Source organism: Nansenia antarctica (genome assembly GCF_963989245.1).
Source record: "Nansenia antarctica genome assembly, chromosome: 1".
In the NCBI taxonomy this organism is placed as follows: domain Eukaryota; kingdom Metazoa; phylum Chordata; class Actinopteri; order Argentiniformes; family Microstomatidae; genus Nansenia; species Nansenia antarctica.
Window position 1 is genome coordinate 65860108 of NC_137674.1, and position 19158 is coordinate 65879265.

Sequence of the window (19158 nt, forward strand, 5' to 3'; positions counted from 1 at the left end):
CATTAGCATTTGAATTTAGTCTACTATATGCTTCCATATGCAGCTGGATACTACTGTGCCCAGAGTCATCCTCCCAGACAGCAACTTCATAGACTACACTGTTCACTATGCACCGCCCACACGCAGGTGTAGGAAATAGTAATTACCACTACCTGCATATAAAACGCTGTCGTCGTGTGATGTTGCGTTGAATTTGGGATTGGGACTCTCGTTCTCTCGCTGCATCTCCGTGACAACACATGATGTGCCAGAATATATCTCAGGGTGACAGCATGCGCTTTGTCCTCCTCCGCGTCCTCCTCTCTCTACTCCTGGCCTGGTCTCCGTGTACGGGGGCAGATGAAGATTACGTCCTGCCCTTCACGGAGCACCTGGACCGGGATCGGGACGTCACCCTGAGGTGGGGGTTCAGTGAGGTCCAGGGTACCATCACGTTTGAGCTGACCGTCAGGACTACAGCCTGGGTGGGCTTCGGGTTCAGTCCAAACGGGGGCATGCCGGGATCCGATATCGTCATCGGAGGAGTCGGACCCGACGGCTCCTACTTCACGGTAAAAGTCGAAATTTTAAATCATTTTGTTTGGGGGAATTTTTATTGAGTATTTATATTATGGAGGAGTTGTATGTTATTACTACATGTCTAGCTGTTACCACTAGACACAACAGATTGTAGTGTATTGTAGTTTTAGTTATGGTATTAGAAGCACTAACACTTGTGGAAATGTTGTAGCATAAGCGGATGATGATTGATTGCTAATAGTAGTAGAAGTATTAAATACTTTTATAGAATTTCATTTGAGGCTTTTTTTTTAGGAATTTAATTTCATCACTATCCACTATACACTAGTGGTAGTCTGTGTATTGCAGTTGTTGTTGTTGTTGGTATTATTGGATGCCTTCGTAAATTCGTTCTGAGAGCGCCGGAGCGCCCACTGGGTTCAACGTCACGAAGGGACCAAGTAATTAGATTGGACGAAGCATTCCATGAGTAATCAGATTTCCACAGCGAATTTACGAACGCAGCCCATTGGTGTGGTAGTAGAAGCGTCAACCCTAGTGGGGTCCACTCATAACAGTGGTTATGTTTTGATTTTCAAAACGCCCAACATACCGGATCTTTGTCTTTCGAAGTCACATGTTGCTCCTGTTCAAGATCTTCACTCTTGAGGAAGAGGCTCTACAGTGTATGTATATGTGTGTGAAATGTAGCACTTTGCGCTTCTCATTGCCAACAATGCCAGACCAATGCCAAACTCAATGTAGCATTCTTGTAATAGCAGCTATTATTAGGCTAAATCATTATTTATTTGTCTGACGGGTAGGATCGTCATGCCACAGGGCGCAGCCTTCCCTTGGTAGATGACGAACAGAGCTACACTCTCCTGTCCCTGACCGAGGTCGACGGTCACACCACCATGACCTTCAAGAGGTTGATCCAATCATTTGACAAGGATGACTTCCACTTCACTGTAAGCCTCCAGCCTGTAAAACGACACCAGACCTGGGGCCTCATTTATAAAGCTTGCGTACGCACACTTTATATATTCATATTCATTGCACATAGCGCGAGGCTGGACAAGTTGAGCACCGTTCCTGATTCACTGTTCCCGAGTGCTCAGTGGGTAACGTCCCGATAAGTCCAATGATCGCAATATCCATACATTGAAGAACACGAACTAGCCCACTGTAGACAATTGACTATCATCCCCAAGCACACCCCATGTATACGGACTACGAACATTTTAAGCGCACAGACACTTTATTACTGAGCTATCTATTATTACTAATTGCACCACCAGTGTATCTTGTCTTACTTAATCTGTAATTATTAAACAATACTTGGATGTTATGACATGTATTATCATGAATAGTAAGGTGAACAGTAGGACGAATCACGTTTAAACTGACTCCGTTGTTGAAGCAGTCTGGAAACATAGATATTATATAGACGAGAGAAGATAGTTTCGGTGCGTACGCAAAGCAAGAACATTTGGATTCTGATTTATAAAAGGCGCACCGCACGCGCAAGTGGAATTTGCGGGCCACTCTTCCCACACCTGCTTCCCTTTATCCCAATCAACCCTAAATGTTGCGCACGGGAACGAGCGTCTCGCCCCACCCTTTTTAACACCCATGCTTTGCCTATTATTGATCAGTTAAATGCCCGACAGAAGGTGAAAACATTTTCATCCACTCAATTTCTGCGCAGTAGTTCCGCTTAACGAACACATAACAATATGAAACTCTCTATAATGTCTATGTTCCAGACTGTATCGACAACGTGTTCACCTTATTATTTATGATAATACATTTCATAACATTCAAGTATTGTTTAATAATTACAGATTCAATTAAATATGATTCCCGATTAAACTGTAGGCCTACAACATATCTCCTGTACCGATAGTGGCCTGCACATTGATACATCTCCCTTTGTATTTATTATGTTAAATCATGTTTTTTCTTTTAGATTAGATTCAATCTTATTGTCATTGACAAGTACCAAGGTTGTCACTTGTCACAAGGAAATGCAGTTCGTCATCTAACCTGCATCGTAGAAAAGCCAATCATGTTTCAAGTTTATTGTTACGTTACATTAAGAGAGTCGAATTCGTATAGGCTTCGGTTCCTGACATGGCAGCACAAGACATAAGGCAATAGGCATAATACAAGATAAAGGTGACAATATTACGGCTAAGACAGGATACACTAGTGATGCAACTAGTAATAATAGATAGTTCAGTAATCTGTGCGCTTAAAGTTTTCGTAGTCCGTATACATAGGGGTGGGGTGTAGGCCTACTTGGGGATGATGGTCAATTGCAGTGGGCCTGTTCGTGTTCTTCACTGTATGGATATTGCAATCATTGGACTTATCGGGAACGTTACTCTTGTGAAGATGTACATTACTGTGAAGTCAATGCGGACGGTGGTCAACCTCGCGCTACGTGCAATTAATATTTTATGTACAAAGTAAATATATTTGCATGAATATCAATATGATATGTACAGTAAAGATATATGTATATAGTGTGATGCGTACAGGACAAGGACGAATAAGATATGTGCAGTGTGCACGTATCCTTTGTGTGCACTCCTTCATAATACGTGAGGCAATATTTCTTATGTCGGTGGAAATGGTATCCATTTCAAAGCGTTTCTCCTCTTTCATCCTTCTGCCAGCGGAGTCGCAGTTGCTCATTTCTCCAGTTACTTTGCGTACGCATGGGTCCCAGTGTGCTTAGAGGTGCGCACAGTTTCATGCCAAGTTCCTTTTTTATAAATCCAAAATTTGCGGGAGGATTTACGTACGCATGTACGTACGCAAGTCACAGAATCAATCAATCAGATTCTAACCTCTCCATCATGGGCAAGACCAAAAAGTTGTATAAGGATGTCAGGGACAAGATCGTAGACCTGCACAAGGCTGGAATGGGCTACAAGACCATCAGCAAGCAGCTTGTTACTGTTGTGCGATTATTTGAAAATGACAAAGACAAAATAACCATCAATCGCCCTCGGTCTGGGGCGACGAACATGAAATGCATCTGCGTTTCCTTGTCTTAGTACTTCTCAATGACAATAAGGTTGAATCTAATCTAATCTAAAAGAGAAATGATTTAGTATAATAACAGCGAGGTATCTGTTTTTGCAAAACAACCTCTCAAATGTTGTAGTTTAATCGGGAATCATATTGGATCTGTAATTATTATACATATTATACAAATACTTGGATGTTATGACATTATCATAAATAATAAGGTAAACAGTAGGACGAATCACGTTTAAACTGATTCCGTTGTCGATGCAGTCTGGAACATGTTATATATGGTCTGGCGAGAACGTTCGTTGCGCGGAAATGTACTGATTGGGTGAAAAGTATTTTTTTTCTGCGTTCTGTCGGCCGTTTGACTGACCATTTATATGCAACGTTTGCAGGAAAAATGCCATAGAAATAAAAAGTTATTATTATTATTATAGGCAACTATGGGCGTCAAAAAGGGTGGGACAAGACGCTCATTCACGTGTGCAACAGAGTTGATTGGAAGCAGGCGTGGAACTTGCAAATTCCACTGGCGTGCGCACCGTTTTATAAATCCGAATGTTGGCGACGTAAATGTTCTTGCTTTGCAAAGGTGCGTAGGTACGCGAAGCTTTATAAATGAGGCCCCTGGGTTAAATACATATGACTAGGATCCTTGGTGTTATTGCCCATGGTTGTAAGGTTCTGTTGTCTGCCGTATAAGTTTAAGTTTCATTGTTATCCATCAAGTCCGCTCTCCCTTCCCTCGTCTTTAGGGTGGTCCCATCAAGCTGATCTACGCCTATGGAATGACTGATCAAATCGAGTACCACCATGTACATAGAGGAACCAAGGAGGTGAACCTGTTCAAGGTCGTGAAATAAGGAAATGCCCTATAAAAATATGTAATTTATTGACGGCTGTGATTGATCTTTGGCTACAACGGCTTGTATATCATTCAGTCAGCTTTGCTCATTAGGTCAGCACATTCTACACCACAGGGGAATAATGATTAAAAACCCAGAAAATATGCAGAGAGTGAAAAATAAACGCCGCTCTCTGAATGAGAATGGTATACCTCATGAATGTCAGAAATACTTCAAAATGATAGTAGAATTATGCTGTAAGTTTGATATAAGGAAATACAGTAGGGCCACACACACACACACACAGCATGTATACAATTTACGCAGCACTTTCCACCCAAGGGTGCGTCCTTGCATTGCCCCTCAACACAGTGATCTAACTCTAACTGTGGGGGCCATCTCTGGTTTGGTTGTTTGTTTTTCAGAACCTGGGACTAAGCTCTGCCTGTGGCGCCTCTCCCGTCCCTTTCTCAGTATGTGCCTTGTGTCTCCCGTCACTCCCTCACCTGCAGAGATCTGGGATGGGTTCCGAACCGTGTGTGTGTGCGCGCGTGTGTGTGTGAGCGTGTGTGTGTGTGTGATTTTCTTCATCACAGAATCCGCTTTGACACAAATAATGGAATGCATTGGCAGCCTTTCAGAAAGCAGAGGGGGTAAAGTGGGCCAATGCCAACCCTAGGCTATGCAAATCCCATCCACCGCTGACTTTAGAAATCTAATGATATGACTGAACTGCAATGCTTTCTTCCCTTCCCTTTTTCCTCCCCCTCTCTCTTCCCCCCTCCCTCTATCTCTCTCCTTCTCTCTCTCTCATTTCCCCTCTCTCTCCTCCTTTATTTTTCTGTCACTGAGACTGGCACTACCATCTGGTGCCAGTGCCCATGAGATGTGCCTTCAATTAAAGCCCTGTGTTAAGTAAAAACTGCAATTTGCAAGGCAAGCACGAGGAAGCACTTCAGTACAACCAGCAAACCACAAATAGAGGTAGTCAATAGGGAGAATCAATTACCCCACAGCCGATCTCCCAAACGGCCCTCCCGTCACTCTGGATTACGTCCTGCCCTTCACGGAGCACCTGGACCGGGATGGGGAAGTCACCCTGAGGTGGGGGTTCAGTGAGGTCCAGGGTACCATCACGTTTGAGCTGACCGTCAGGACTACAGCCTGGGTGGGCTTCGGGTTCAGTCCAAACGGGGGCATGCCGGGATCGGATATCGTCATCGGAGGAGTCGGACCCAACGGCTCCTACTTCACGGTAAAAGTCAACATTTTAAATCACATTTTGTTTGGGGGAATTTTTATTGGAGGAGAAATGAGGGTAGTGTATTGTAGTTATGGTATTAGAAGCAGTAACCCTAGTGGAAATGTTGTAGCATAAGTGGACATGATAATTGAATCCTAATATGAATGAATGAATGAATGAATGAATTAATTAATTAATGGTCTTTATTGTCATTAATACAGTACAGGTACCATACAACGAAATTTAGTAGGGGGGGCTCCCCTGGTGCTTGGAAAAAGACTAAAAACAAGAGGGCTAAGGGTAAAATAAAAAAGGGAAAAGAGCTGGTTTACATAAATAAAGGCTATGTACAATCTACTATACTGCTATACTATACAATAAAACACTGTGCTGTACTCTATGCTATGCTATAAATGTCCTAACTTTCCCTATATCTGAACCTTATGTACACAAGGGTTGTCATATTGCACATAGTATTGTTGCACATTCATTTAAAGTGTCGCAGGTTTGAAATGTTCACAGTTGTATTTCAATATTGCACTTATGTTTACAATCTAGTAGCTGCCATCAAGTTGTCTAGATTGTCCAGGGCCTAGAACCTAGGTCTTTGCTGTGTTCAGGGCCTGAATGGCCCTAGGGTAGAAGCTGAGCTTCAGTCTATTTGTCCGTGCGGACATGGTCCTGAACCGCCTGCCTGAGCGCAGCCTAACAAAGTGTTCGTTCCCAGGGTGGGATGGGTCCCTGGAGATCTTGGTGGCCTTCCTGAGGCAGCGTGTGTTGTACAGCTCTTCCAGAGAGGGGAGGGGGGCGCCGATGATCTTCTGGGCCGATCTCACGACTCTCTGTAGCGCCTTCCTCTCTGCGGCTGTGCAGCTGGAGAACCACACGCAAATGCAGTAGGTGAGGATGCTCTCCACTGTGCAGCGGTAGAAGGTCACAAGCAGCTCCTGTCTGAGGTGGTATTTCCTGAGGACTCTCAAGAAGTAGAGCTGCTGTTGTGCCTTCTTGATGATTGCTGCTGTGTTGGTCCTCCAGGACAGGTCCTCCTGTATGTGCACCCCCAGGAATCGGAGAGTTGAGACTCTCTCCACGCTCCCTCCATCGACTAGCAGGGGCTGGACCTCAGATTTTTTCCTCCTGAAGTCCACGACGATTTCCTGGGTCTTTAGCTGGTTTAGCAGCAGGTTGTTAACCTTGCCCAGCTGCTCCACCTCATCCCTGTACGCCGCCTCGTCCCCCCCCCCGAGATGCAGCCCACCACAGTGGTGTCGTCTGCAAACTTTATGATGGAGTTGCTGGGGTGGACGGGGGTGAAGTCGTAGGTGTAGAGGTTGTAGAGGATGGGGCTCAGCACGCAGCCCTGGGGGGACCCAGTGCTGAGTCTGAGGGCTGTGGAGGTGTGGGAACCCACCCGCACTCTCTGGGGGCGGTCAGACAGGAAGTCCTTGATCCATGCGCAGATGGAGTGTGATAGTCCCAGGTCTAGTAGTTTGGTCACTAGCCTGTCTGGAAGGATAGTGTTGAAAGCAGAGCTGAAGTCCACAAAGAGCAGTCTCAGTAGTGAGTATGGGGCACTTTTCTTTGATCTCGATTTCCTTTGTTCTTTTTTATGAGGGGTGGGGTCATAAAACATGGGCTCTTTTACAGAAGGGGGGGTTTATTCACCCCCCGCGTTGTGGTTTTATTAACCCTCGCCATTTGCTCAGAACACGCAGGTGTTTAGGAAGGGGGGGGGGGGCCAAAACGAATGTTGTTAGAAAGAGACTTAGGGTTAGAAATGAAATTAGAGGAAAAGATGCCCAGTGGGAGCGAACTCTCTCTCCGGTCGAGACAACATATAATACTCACATTATCATGTCCTTTCGGGCTTTCATGTGGCCAGGGGATGGCATACTGTCTCCCTAAAAAAAGTTATCTGACTAAAGTCTATCTGACTCTAACTCTAACTCTTAAGAGAGTGAACGTGGGTTTCGTATCAGCAGTCAGATATGCGTTCAGACAGCCTCTGTTAGAGTACTACTCCCAACCCCTACTCCCAACCCCTCTCTCTCTCTCTGAAGCGTCATTCTGGAGTTGCTTTTTCACGCCTCTCTGCTACTCCCAACCCCTCTCTCTCTCTGAAGAGTCATTCTGACAGCAAGAGACAGGCCAATAGTAGTGACTACCCCATCCCTGGCGTATTACTTTTTCAGGGATTACATCTTATGTTTATAGAAATAGACTGTAAATTGTAGTAATGACAACAATTGGCTTTATCGCAACAATTATAATTAGAAATTCTGTTAACACTCTAGACTACAAGAGAACCACAATGAATGAATCAAATGAATCAATGTAATCGCGTTATTTCCAGATTGTAAACTTTCAAATGATGTGTCATACATAGACATCGGGGAAAAATGTAAGACACCATGAGTATTTGAAACTTGTTAACCCTGAAAACTAAACATTTCAGGGTTGTAGTAAAGTCTATCTGACTCTAACTCTAACTCTTAAGAGAGTGAACGGGGGTTTCGTATCAGCAGTCAGATATGCGTTCAGACAGCCTCTGTTGTTAGAGTACTACTCCCAACCCCTACTCCCAACCCCTCTCTCTCTCTCTGAAGCGTCATTCTGACAGCAAGAGACAATCATGGTCTCTGACAATCTTGGTTACCAGAATGGTCCTAGAGTTTGCGTCGACATCCATTCCCCATTTTTGCCAAAAGGACACCCCCGCACTGCATACTACCTGAATGTGATACCTTCCAACCAGCTGCATCCCAAAATACCCTGCATCCCAAAATAGTAGTAGTAGTTGTCATCAGTTGTCTTTTAGCGGCCCTCTTGGACACCCAATTTATGCCAAGTTATAACAATAGTAGCGGCCAATAGTAGTTGTAGTAGTTCAGCTATCGCCAACATTCACAATGTTATTAACATGTTTATAGAAATAGACTGTACTATTGTAGTAATGGCAACAATTGTAACAATTATAATTAGAAATTCTGTTGAAACACTCTTGACTACAAGAGAACCACAATGAATGAATCAAATGAGTCCTGCTTTTTTATGAGGGTGGGGTCATAAAACATAAGCTCTTTTACAGCAGGGAGGGGGGCTTATTTCCCCCAGCGTTGTGGGTTTATTCACCCAGCCAGTTGTTCACAACACAACACCTCCCAAACGGAGGGTTGGGTCAAAACGAAACAACCGATTGTCAAGTCAAAAACAGAACTGTATCATTTTACGCCCGAAAATAAATCCTTAGCCTACCTCACTCAATGAGCGACATCAGAGACAGCTGGAACACCTGAGACACCTGAGACACTGAGACACCATGTGTTCCAGCTGTTCCAGCCGTCCCAGCCGTCCCAGGTGTCTCAGGAGACACTTTTCAGGAACCCGCTGCCTAATACCGTCAATCATATTATCATATACCACATAAATTATTAGATTGATGGTATTTTATGCGGCATATGATAGTGTGATTGAAGTGCCCCATCGCAGACAGGTTTAGAGAGAACCACAATGAATGAATCAAATGAGTCCTGCTTTTTTATGAGGGTGGGGTCATAAAACATAAGCTCTTTTACAGCAGGGAGGGGGGCTTATTTGCCCCAGCGTTGTGGGTTTATTCACCCAGCCAGTTGTTCACCATAGAAATCTCAGTGTTTTATATCTAGTACAGAATTTGTTTTTCCAGGGTAAAACCAGTAGGACAATTAGCTTGAACACAAACTATTTAGTGTTATTTAAAAAAAAACGTGATAATAATCAAATCTCTGTATTGGCTAGACAAATGTATCCTGGTAATACTAAATATTTTATGGAGTCATTTAAAGATGCTACAGAAGCCCCTTATGGGTATTTGTTGGTTGATTATAAAGCTAAAACGCCAGAGGCCTATCGTCTCAGAACAGCTTTATGCTCCACTTATCAGGTACCATCGCTACCACCACAGACTTGGGTAGGGTTCCTAGAAACAGATTTTCATGGTTTGACACTCTTGAGCCCGCTGGAATGGAAAAATTCTTAAGGGTGACACGGTCCAGGGGGTATTTGGCAGTGTTCGTTAGCAGTGTCTGTGCATGTCCTAAGCGTACGGCCGGTGACAATGAAACTTTCTTGACAAATAAGGACGCAGAGATAAGATTCACTTTGTACAACTCATTGTCCGCAGCATCACGCATCAGACAGAATGCATCCTTTGCTCTAGTCATACGGATTTTAATATCAACACCGTTCAGCACTTTTCCTGAAAAAACATGTCACTGTGTATGGGGGCCATGAGCTCCACCGTGCCACTCAGAGCTGTGTATCTCTGTCTGGCTGTTAAACCATCATTAGCCCCGTCTACAGCGTTTAACACATCCATGTGTCTAGCTGTATCCTTGTAAAAAAGCCCTGTAGAGAATGATGACTTTAATGTCTCCATGTCGTAATTGAGCAAGCATTCTATAAGACAGCGGTAGGGATACGTGTTGCTGCTCTGTGAAATTAGTCGATCGCCTAGTGATATGTCAACCTGTGAAAATATTGTAGCTCCAGGATAGTTGATCAGTCCTACTTTAGCGTTAGCACCTATGGCGGTCCCATCTGCTTTAACAATTTGCAGTCGTGTAAACAGCATGGTATTGTTTAAATCAATGTAATCGCCGCCTGATCCAGCTATATAAAACTCCAATGGCCCTGTGGGAGTTATCGCCGATATAGGTGGAATGGATGAAGCGACCCCACAGCCAGTGGTGTCTACATCTTTTGCTACAGATAACACAGCTTTAGACGTCTTAAATAATTTACCCCTGAGGAGCAAGAAGAATGCCCAACATATTTTGGCCAAGATGTATAAATCAAGGGTATTAGAGTGGAACGAATTTGGGGAACTTGTGTTGAAAGGGGCAGTCGTGACCGGGTCACACATTTTAGATATTGTTAAACAAGCGACCATGATTCAAGCACCTAAAACAAGCGTCAGACCCCACGGTTGGGATGAGTTTGTGCAGGGTTTTTCAGTTTTAAACATACCGCTTTCTACAATACCCAATAGACATGTCAAAGACGAGATTAGTGATGTTAAACATTCTAAAACAAATGTTGATGCTGCCATTGGTGCTGTTAAAACCCCTTCTAGGCGCAGTCTCGCTCTGGCCCCTAAATTCTTAGAGTATGAGGCTTCAGGAACAACGGCCTCTGACAGCCGATCTCGGCGCAAGTCTAAATCAAGGCCAGAATCTCATAGAGGCTTGTTGTGGCATGATTGGAGCTAGATTTGTTATTTTAATTTCATTTATTTACTTGTTTTTTGTTTTAACATTTTTAACCCTTGTTAACATTGTGAATGTATTTCTGCTACAACCAACTTGTATACAATGTTTGTATTTTTAATTTTTATTGTGAATGACTGTGAATGACTATGTTATTAGTTTGACTAAAACCCCTTGCTTGACTAAATAAAAATGATTGTAATGATACATGAACTCTGATAATTTATTTGACCAACATTTTATTGACTTGCACAATCTTACACAATTGTCTGAACATGTTGAACACAACTAAACACATTATGAACACACACACACGGTTGCAACTTTTTCACAAAACGTGTTACCATTGTGTCATTTTTAAACAGATTAGAAGAATATTTAGATATCAACATATCATAGGTGATGCCTCTACACATGTGATTTAAGAAGTAGATACAGTGTTCACCACATGTGACCGATGTGACATCCTGAACTTGTTTGTCTGAGAAATGTATCTCGTCACAAGACATGTTTAAAAAGTCATAAATCGATTTAGGAAATCTTGAATGATTTGGAGCATTTCCAAAACTGTCAAAAAAACACCCAACTCTCTCCAATGATATATAAACTGCCAGCCAATGCTCTCCAGGCTGGTCAGAGGGGTGTGTGTTAATTATCATAGCACTAGGTCTTATTTGTAGAGGTTGCTGGGGCAGTTTATCACAAGCCAAAACACCTAGAAAATGGGTGTTTGCTGATATTGTATCCATGATGGCTGTCAGTTCCACAGTATTCATGATGCTTAATAGTAATCAACTAAAACCTGTCTGCGATGGGACACTTCAATCATACTATCATATACCGCATAAATTATTAGATTGATGGTATTAGGCAGCGGGTTCCTGAAACGTGTCTCCAGGCGTATGTTACCACTCTTGATCAATGATAGATGCTGACTATTATCCTCGTCAGGTGTCAGATTAAATGCATGAAGAGTGTACCCATTCAGGAAATCGTTACGATCTATGGCCATAGCACAGTTTTTTTAAATGTCTCCCTGTTGATAACACCAGTTGATAGAATTCACGAGTCACGCAACCATTAGGGAAGTCCGGTTGTAATGGTTTGGTGGGGAACTGGACACCGTCAACATATATTGCCAGATATTCTAGATTATAATTCTTAAAATTGAATGGGTTCTTGCCATAGTCGCCCGTAAAAGAGTCATTATCAACCATCGCTACCACCACAGACTTGGGCAGGGTTCCTAGAAACAGATTTTCATGGTTTGACACTCTTGAGCCCGCTGGAATGGAAAAATTCTTAAGGGTGACACGGTCCAGGGGGTATTTGGCAGTGTTCGTTAGCAGTGTCTGTGCATGTCCTAAGCGTACGGCCGGTGACAATGAAACTTTCTTGACAAATAAGGACGCAGAGATAAGATTCACTTTGTACAACTCATTGTCCGCAGCATCACGCATCAGACAGAATGCATCCTTTGCTCTAGTCATACGGATTTTAATATCAACACCGTTCAGCATTAACTTTTCCTGAAAAAACATGTCACTGTGTATGGGGGCCATGAGCTCCACCGTGCCACTCAGAGCTGTGTATCTCTGTCTGGCTGTTAAACCATCATTAGCCCCGTCTACAGCGTTTAACACATCCATGTGTCGAGCTGTATCCTTGTAAAAAAGCCCTGTAGAGAATGATGACTAATGTCTCCATGTCGTAATTTAGCAAGCATTCTATAAGACAGCGGTAGGGATACGTGTTGCTGCTCTGTGAAATTAGTCGATCGCCTAGTGATATGTCAACCTGTGAAAATATTGTAGCTCCAGGATAGTTGATCAGTCCTACTTTAGCGTTAGCACCTATGGCGGTCCCATCTGCTTTAACAATTTGCAGTCGTGTAAACAGCATGGTATTGTTTAAATCAATGTAATCGCCGCCTGATCCAGCTATATAAAACTCCAATGGCCCTGTGGGAGTTATCGCCGATATAGGTGGAATTTCAACATATGTCGATTTCTCTATAGCTGTCTGTGTTAACGGTATCGTAAAAAGATCTAATTCGGATTTGATGCACTCCCCACTTAGACTATGTAGCAACGCCATCTTTAGAATATGTAGTTTGCTCCTCCGTCGAGTGTTCTGACCTGTCGCCTGTGTTCACTTTTAACAACTGCCCTCACACTCCTTGTAACAGCCTTTTTCCTCTTCTTTGGACGGGAACCTGGAGGCCCTTGCTGCACCGCCCTGCGCTTGGCTGCTCTCTTACGCTTCATCACAACCAGCCCAGAACCATCCTGTCTACCCCCTGCTCTGGACATTACTTTTGCGATCACGTCTGACGCTATACTCTTTGCAGCATTCTTGAGGTGTGGTTTGGCTATGTTGAACCCCTGTTTGAATAACGGAGCTGCGAATCTGAATAAACCTCGAAATATACCCCCTAAACCAGCTCCATGCATCACAACACTCCCTGAAAACCCCGGTATACCATTACCAGCCTGTGCTTTGTAATAATCTATGTACCGGTTGGGGCTAGGGTCGAAATTGCCATGGTGTAGCAGTAGTGGCGCTAGTCTTTTAGACGTCTTACACTCTAGCCTTCACTCTTCTGAAATGAAGCTTTGCAACAACTTTACCGTATTTAAAAGGCACACACGCGTTCTGATCTGTCTTGATCTCTATAACGATATCTGTGATGTGTTCTTTTGTTACAGGCACATAGTGGGCCCTGTCGTATGTGATTGTAACAATCTCTTGATCCTTTCCTGTCATATGTACACATCTCAATAACTGGACGTAGTGATCCCCAACGATTTGGTGATTAATTATATCCGTGTAAACATATAGAGTGTAGAATCCTCCATAAATATCTGCAGGGCGGTGTGCATATATCTTGGTCTGGTTCAAATCTAAAACTTCTTCAGCCAATACATTCTTACCCATAGAACCTCTAGTCGAATCCAACACTCCATATTCCCCATCATTAATACCATCTGTGTATAATCCTAGTATTAGAGCTAATCTCCCTCTGAATTTTATAGTGTATAAATCCTCCACAATCATGAACACCTTGTGTTTTATGGAGCAATAACCGAATATGATGTTGTGTGGTTCTAACACTCTGTCAATCTCTGCTACAAGCTCTGACATCTTTGAGTAGAAACCTTCACGTATCTGTAACGTCAGTCGCAATGACCTGTTATCTGTTAACTCTAAAAAAAAGTGTCTTCAACTGTAAATGTCTGCCATGTTCTAGGGTATTGGAATTCTATTAATCCCACTTGCCATTCGCCTTTTAGTATTAAAGGTTTAGAATGTCCTATAGTTCGAAATCTTGTTTTCGGGATATACCTTCTGAGAGGCATTGCAAGGTAATGTCATGTAAAACTCTTCACTCTCAGCCATGACTCTACAGAACACCTTCACACACTATGTGTTATGAGCTCTCTCGACTGAAACCCCACACCCTTTTATATATTGGTGACGTCGCATTCACGAACCCACGAATTGAACTTCGGGGGCCAGCCGAGCCACTTGACCATTACCATGCACACGCCCATCTGCTTCTTTCGACGTAACACCTTCTCGACCTTAAACGCCTTGTCGCTGTCAATCTTGATTTTCTGTAACTCGGCCTCATAAAACGACCCGTCGATAAATTCACCGTCCTAATCTTTCAATTTGTAAACAGGTGGTATCCTAGCTATCCTTTTTTCTATTGTAAAAAACTCTCGGGTGAATGTCTCTTCATAAGCCTTTTCAAAAAACCCTCGCATTTTAGACACCCTCACTGTGTCCCCCAAATTATATTTAAAAACAGGATTTTGAGTTACGAATGTCATCCCCCCCATACAACGTTTTAAAAACCAATGTTTCGTTTTCGGTACAAACGTCGATAGGCCTCATTTTAATAGAACGATGGTACGATGTATTGTATGAGCCCACCAAATCCTGCAGAACATCTATGTATCTTTTAGAATAAGCATAGGTCAAAAACCTCCACATTCGACCCTTAATAGTTCTGTTAAAACGCTCCACCACACTAGCCTTCAACTCACTCGACGTAGCATAATGGTGTATACATGGGCGTCAGCAGCTTTTTGAATGTGGGGGGGACACTTATTTTTTGGGGGGTCTGGGGGTCCTCCCCCCGAATTTTTTTAAATAGTAGATTCAATTTCCTGCATTCTGGTGCGTTTTACACCCAAAATAATCTCCCTCTTTCTTTGTTTTTCCTTGGAGCTGGCATGGTCTGCAATTACTGACTACTATTATGTTTTGGTTTAACTCACAGAGGCCTGACACTGACACTTGGGTACTTTATTAAATATGAAGATTCAAAAAGAATCAAAGAGTGAATTAGAAAAGAATGAGGTAACTTTGAGTCAACAAATTGAATAAAAAGTTATGAGGAAACATAAAATATGTACCTAGGCTACTCAGAGCCTATTACAATCAAACTTAGCCCTCTTCAGTGCATTGCAGAACATACAACTATAACAAAAAAAATAATCAAAGAGTGAATTAGAAAAGAATGAGGTAACTTTGAGTCAACAAATTGAAAAAAAAGTTATGAGGAAACATAAAATATGTACCTAGGCTACTCAGAGCCTATTACAATCAAACTTAGCCCTCTTCAGTGCATTGCAGAACATTCAACTATAACTCAATACAACCTGTTAAAGACTTGCTTTTACTCCATTCTTTCCCCAAAATGTCAAAGATTCCCCTTTTTTGTCCTTTCATTAAATGTTCCATATCTCCTCCTATAATCATATTTCTCCTCTATTATCTGTACCATGCATACAGCAGGATTTCTACAATTAGAACATAAGACATCATACAAAGGCTCCAAAAGTGTGACCTCTTTTGTCATTTGCAGACACAAATGACTGGCAAATCTCCTTTAAGTCAAGTTTGTCAAGATGCTCTTGGTGGATGTGGCAAACAGCCACATTGTTCAAGCGCTTTTGAGACATTGAAGAGCGCAGCCACGTCTTGAGCCTTCTTAAGGCACTAAAACTTCTCTCAGCCTCTGCTGAGGAACATGGCACAACAAGAAGAAGCCTGACCAACACCTCTACTTGAGTGAACAGACCTCGAACCTCTGGCAGCATAGCTCTCAGTGTATCCACCACTTCACTGACTGTGCTGCAGGGATACTGAAGTTTGAACATGGCTAGCTGTACCTCCAATGAATGACGGTCTAGTTCTGGGTACGAACGGACCACATCCACATCCTCCACCTTTCCAGTTATTAACACTCTTTCCAGTAGACTGAGTGTTTCGAAGCTGCTTTGGTCAAAGCGCCTTGTCAACTGGATCTCCACTACATCCAGCATTTTAAAGAATTCTATCCTGTAGAACTCCTCAGGGGAGGTAGGCCTAAATGCTGGTGCATTTCCTGTGAAGCGCTTTGGGGGTCTCCGGATATGAGGAGTCTGGATAGCCTCTATGTCCAACTCCTGGATCATGTCACAGGCTTTGGTGTATATCTGATGAAATTTTTCATCACATCTCTTTACCCGAATTGTGTTTTTCACACAATCAACCGCAGCCAGCATCCCTGAGACACTCACTGTCTTGCTTTGAAGGGAGCGGTTGAGACATTCAAGTTCTTTTAGAACTTCAAGGGCCATAATCAGGCTAAGCTAAACCTGCCCCTTCTGAAACCTCTCCAGAAGCCCTCTTGCAGTTATGCAAGTGTCAGAGGAGCCATGTGCCATTTCCTCAAGACTGACCAAAATATTTTCGTATTGGTCTACAACTGCCTGGATAGCTACCACCCTCATGAGCCATCGTGTGGGGCAGAGGGGCCTCAGAGTTCTGAAACTCCCTGCTTCCGACTGGGCAACCTCCTTAAATATTGTTTTGTATTTCCCTGATAGATGGTACAGATTGCCAAGTTTGTGGACTAAATCCAGCGCATCAGACACAATAGTGCTTGTGCTACAGGCTGTCTGAGTCACCAGATTAATGCAATGAGGACCACAATGAACGTAGAGAGCAAGAGGTTGTGTTTCTTTTATGACTGCCTGAACGCCTTTAGCTCCACCTGCCATATTGGCTGCCCCATCATAGCTCTGCCCGCGAAGGCAGGATAATGGCAGGTTCAATCGAAGGAGGACATCAGTTGCCATCCGAGCCAACTCTTTCCCTATTGTTGAGGAGACTTGATAGAGGCCCAAAAACTCCTCATGAGGTAGCAAATCACTATCTACATAGCGTAGGCATATGGCCTCTTGTTCATTCCCAGACAAATCTTGTACTCCATCAATTATGATGGAGTACATGAGTGTGGACACCTCATGTATTTCCTTTGATATATTTCTCAGAACGGAGTTGCCCATAATAGTTAGCATCTCATTCTGCATTTCTGGACTTGTGTAATGGTGACAAACCTTACTGAGCCAACGCTTTAGAACCTCATCATCCCCTGCTCTAAGCTTCAGTAGCTGAACAAAGTTTCCCCCATCACTCTCATGTCCACGTAATGCTAGACCCTGACGGGCAAGTAAACAAACTGATTGCATTATTTTCAGCAAACAAGATCTGGCCTCTTTGCTGCTGCATCTTAACTGATGATAACTGTGTTTCTATTGTCCTGTGAAGGTGTGTGTGAGTTGTAACAGCAACTTTGTGTGCATGACTATTTTCATGGGCTCGAAATTTTTCAATGGCCTTTTTCCAGTTTTTAAAACCAGAAACCACAAAGGCTAGATCCACATTTTTCGCAAGAGGGCTTGCCTGCCTTTTGAATGCTTCTTTACAATAGAAACAAAACACGCCCCCAGCATTTGGCACATAATGAACCCAAGGAAAGTCCCTAAACCATTTTTCCTGAAAGGTAAGAGTCTTGTTCAGCAGACGTTGGGGTGGAATGACTCTCGGGTCAGGTTGATTTGCCTTGTGGTACACATCCTCTCCCTCGTCTCTCTCAGGCTGGCTCCTCTCACCCTCCTCTCTCTCAGGCTGGCTCCTCTCACCCTCGTCTCTCTCAGACTGGCTTCTCTCACCCTCCTCTTTCAACATCCCTCTCTCTTGCATCTCCATCAGAATGGGTCTCTCTCTCTTCATTCTCAATGTTTCCCTCCCTCTCTTCTGTATCTAATGTCTCCTGTTCCTAGAAATTAAAATAAGAATGAAATTGTCCATTCATTTAATTTGATTATCAATTTTCATAATTCACAGTAAACTTTGATGCTTTCAGGCATGCTAAATTATGCCTTTGCAAAAGTTGGTATAGACTGAGGGACTGGGCATTAGAAGATTGTGAAAATATTATTATTATTAATAATAATAATAATATTTAATAATAATAATAAGCAATGCTAAATTGTCCTTAACTGCCTGTCACCTTTCAGCACTTACCTCAGCAACAGAGCTGTCTCCACTGCCCCTGCCTGCTGCCCCTGCCTCTGACTCACTCTCACTCTCAACCACCTATATCAGGAGAAATGGGGATGCATTGAGCACTTGTTCATATTGTTTTTCTCTAATAGAACATTTGACATAGAAATACAATCATCAATACAAAAAATACAATCACAAGCATTTTAGAAATAGAAAAATAAATGGAGCAGGTGTTTTCTTCTTATTTTTTAACCCTAGCTCAAGCAATCAGATGCAAAATTGATTCTTTGGGTGGGTGCAATGGCCAAATTAAATAGTGCAAATGCTCAGGGCAATGAACACAGGCAGGAGATGCAATAATGACAGGACAGGTAAGCACTGTGAGGTGTTTGTCGCCATTCTGTGCTTTTGATGACATTTCGCCTGTGTCTGTTCTGCATTTAAACATGTCTAACCGCACTAGTAATGCCTAACAAAACTGCTAGTGCCATATCGCTGATCTAGCTCGTATTTGGTTGCTAGTAGGCTATGCTAATTCTATTGCTAATACAGAGAATGTCTCATAAGGTGCTAACATTCTTATCAGAAAAGCTGGCTGTGTTTGACCTTGGGAGAACGCAATGTTGCTGTTTGGCCACTCACGGGAAAACTTGGATGACTTTGACTTACTTTTCTCTTCTTAGAAAAAAAAATCCTTATATCCATCTTGGTGGATGATCTAAATATCGTCTTGCCTCAGTCTGAATGTTTTGAATCTGCGTGCGTGTCTGATGCTGCCGTGTTAAAAACAGAAGTAAAACGCGGAGTGGATTTCTGGATATGGGCAATCCCCTACTCATAAAGTGGAACGGATTTGATTGTGAAGCAATGAAAATAACGCTGACCAGTCATGCAACATATTTTTGATGGCAAATGTGGGGGGGTCCAAACGACC

The 19158-nt window shown here is 43.0% G+C and overlaps 1 protein-coding gene across 1 annotated transcript in view; it reads left to right on the plus strand.

The window, feature by feature from the left end:
* Window positions 1-272: 272 nt before the first annotated feature.
* LOC308152175 (DBH-like monooxygenase protein 2 homolog) overlaps window positions 273-19158 on the plus strand; it is a gene marked incomplete at both ends in the record, with an annotated part of 28101 nt that continues 9215 nt past the window's right edge. The window contains one exon of the mRNA XM_080525095.1: window positions 273-551. Within this exon, the coding sequence (XP_080381221.1) occupies window positions 273-551 (279 nt within the window). The remainder of the gene's footprint in view (window positions 552-19158) is intronic.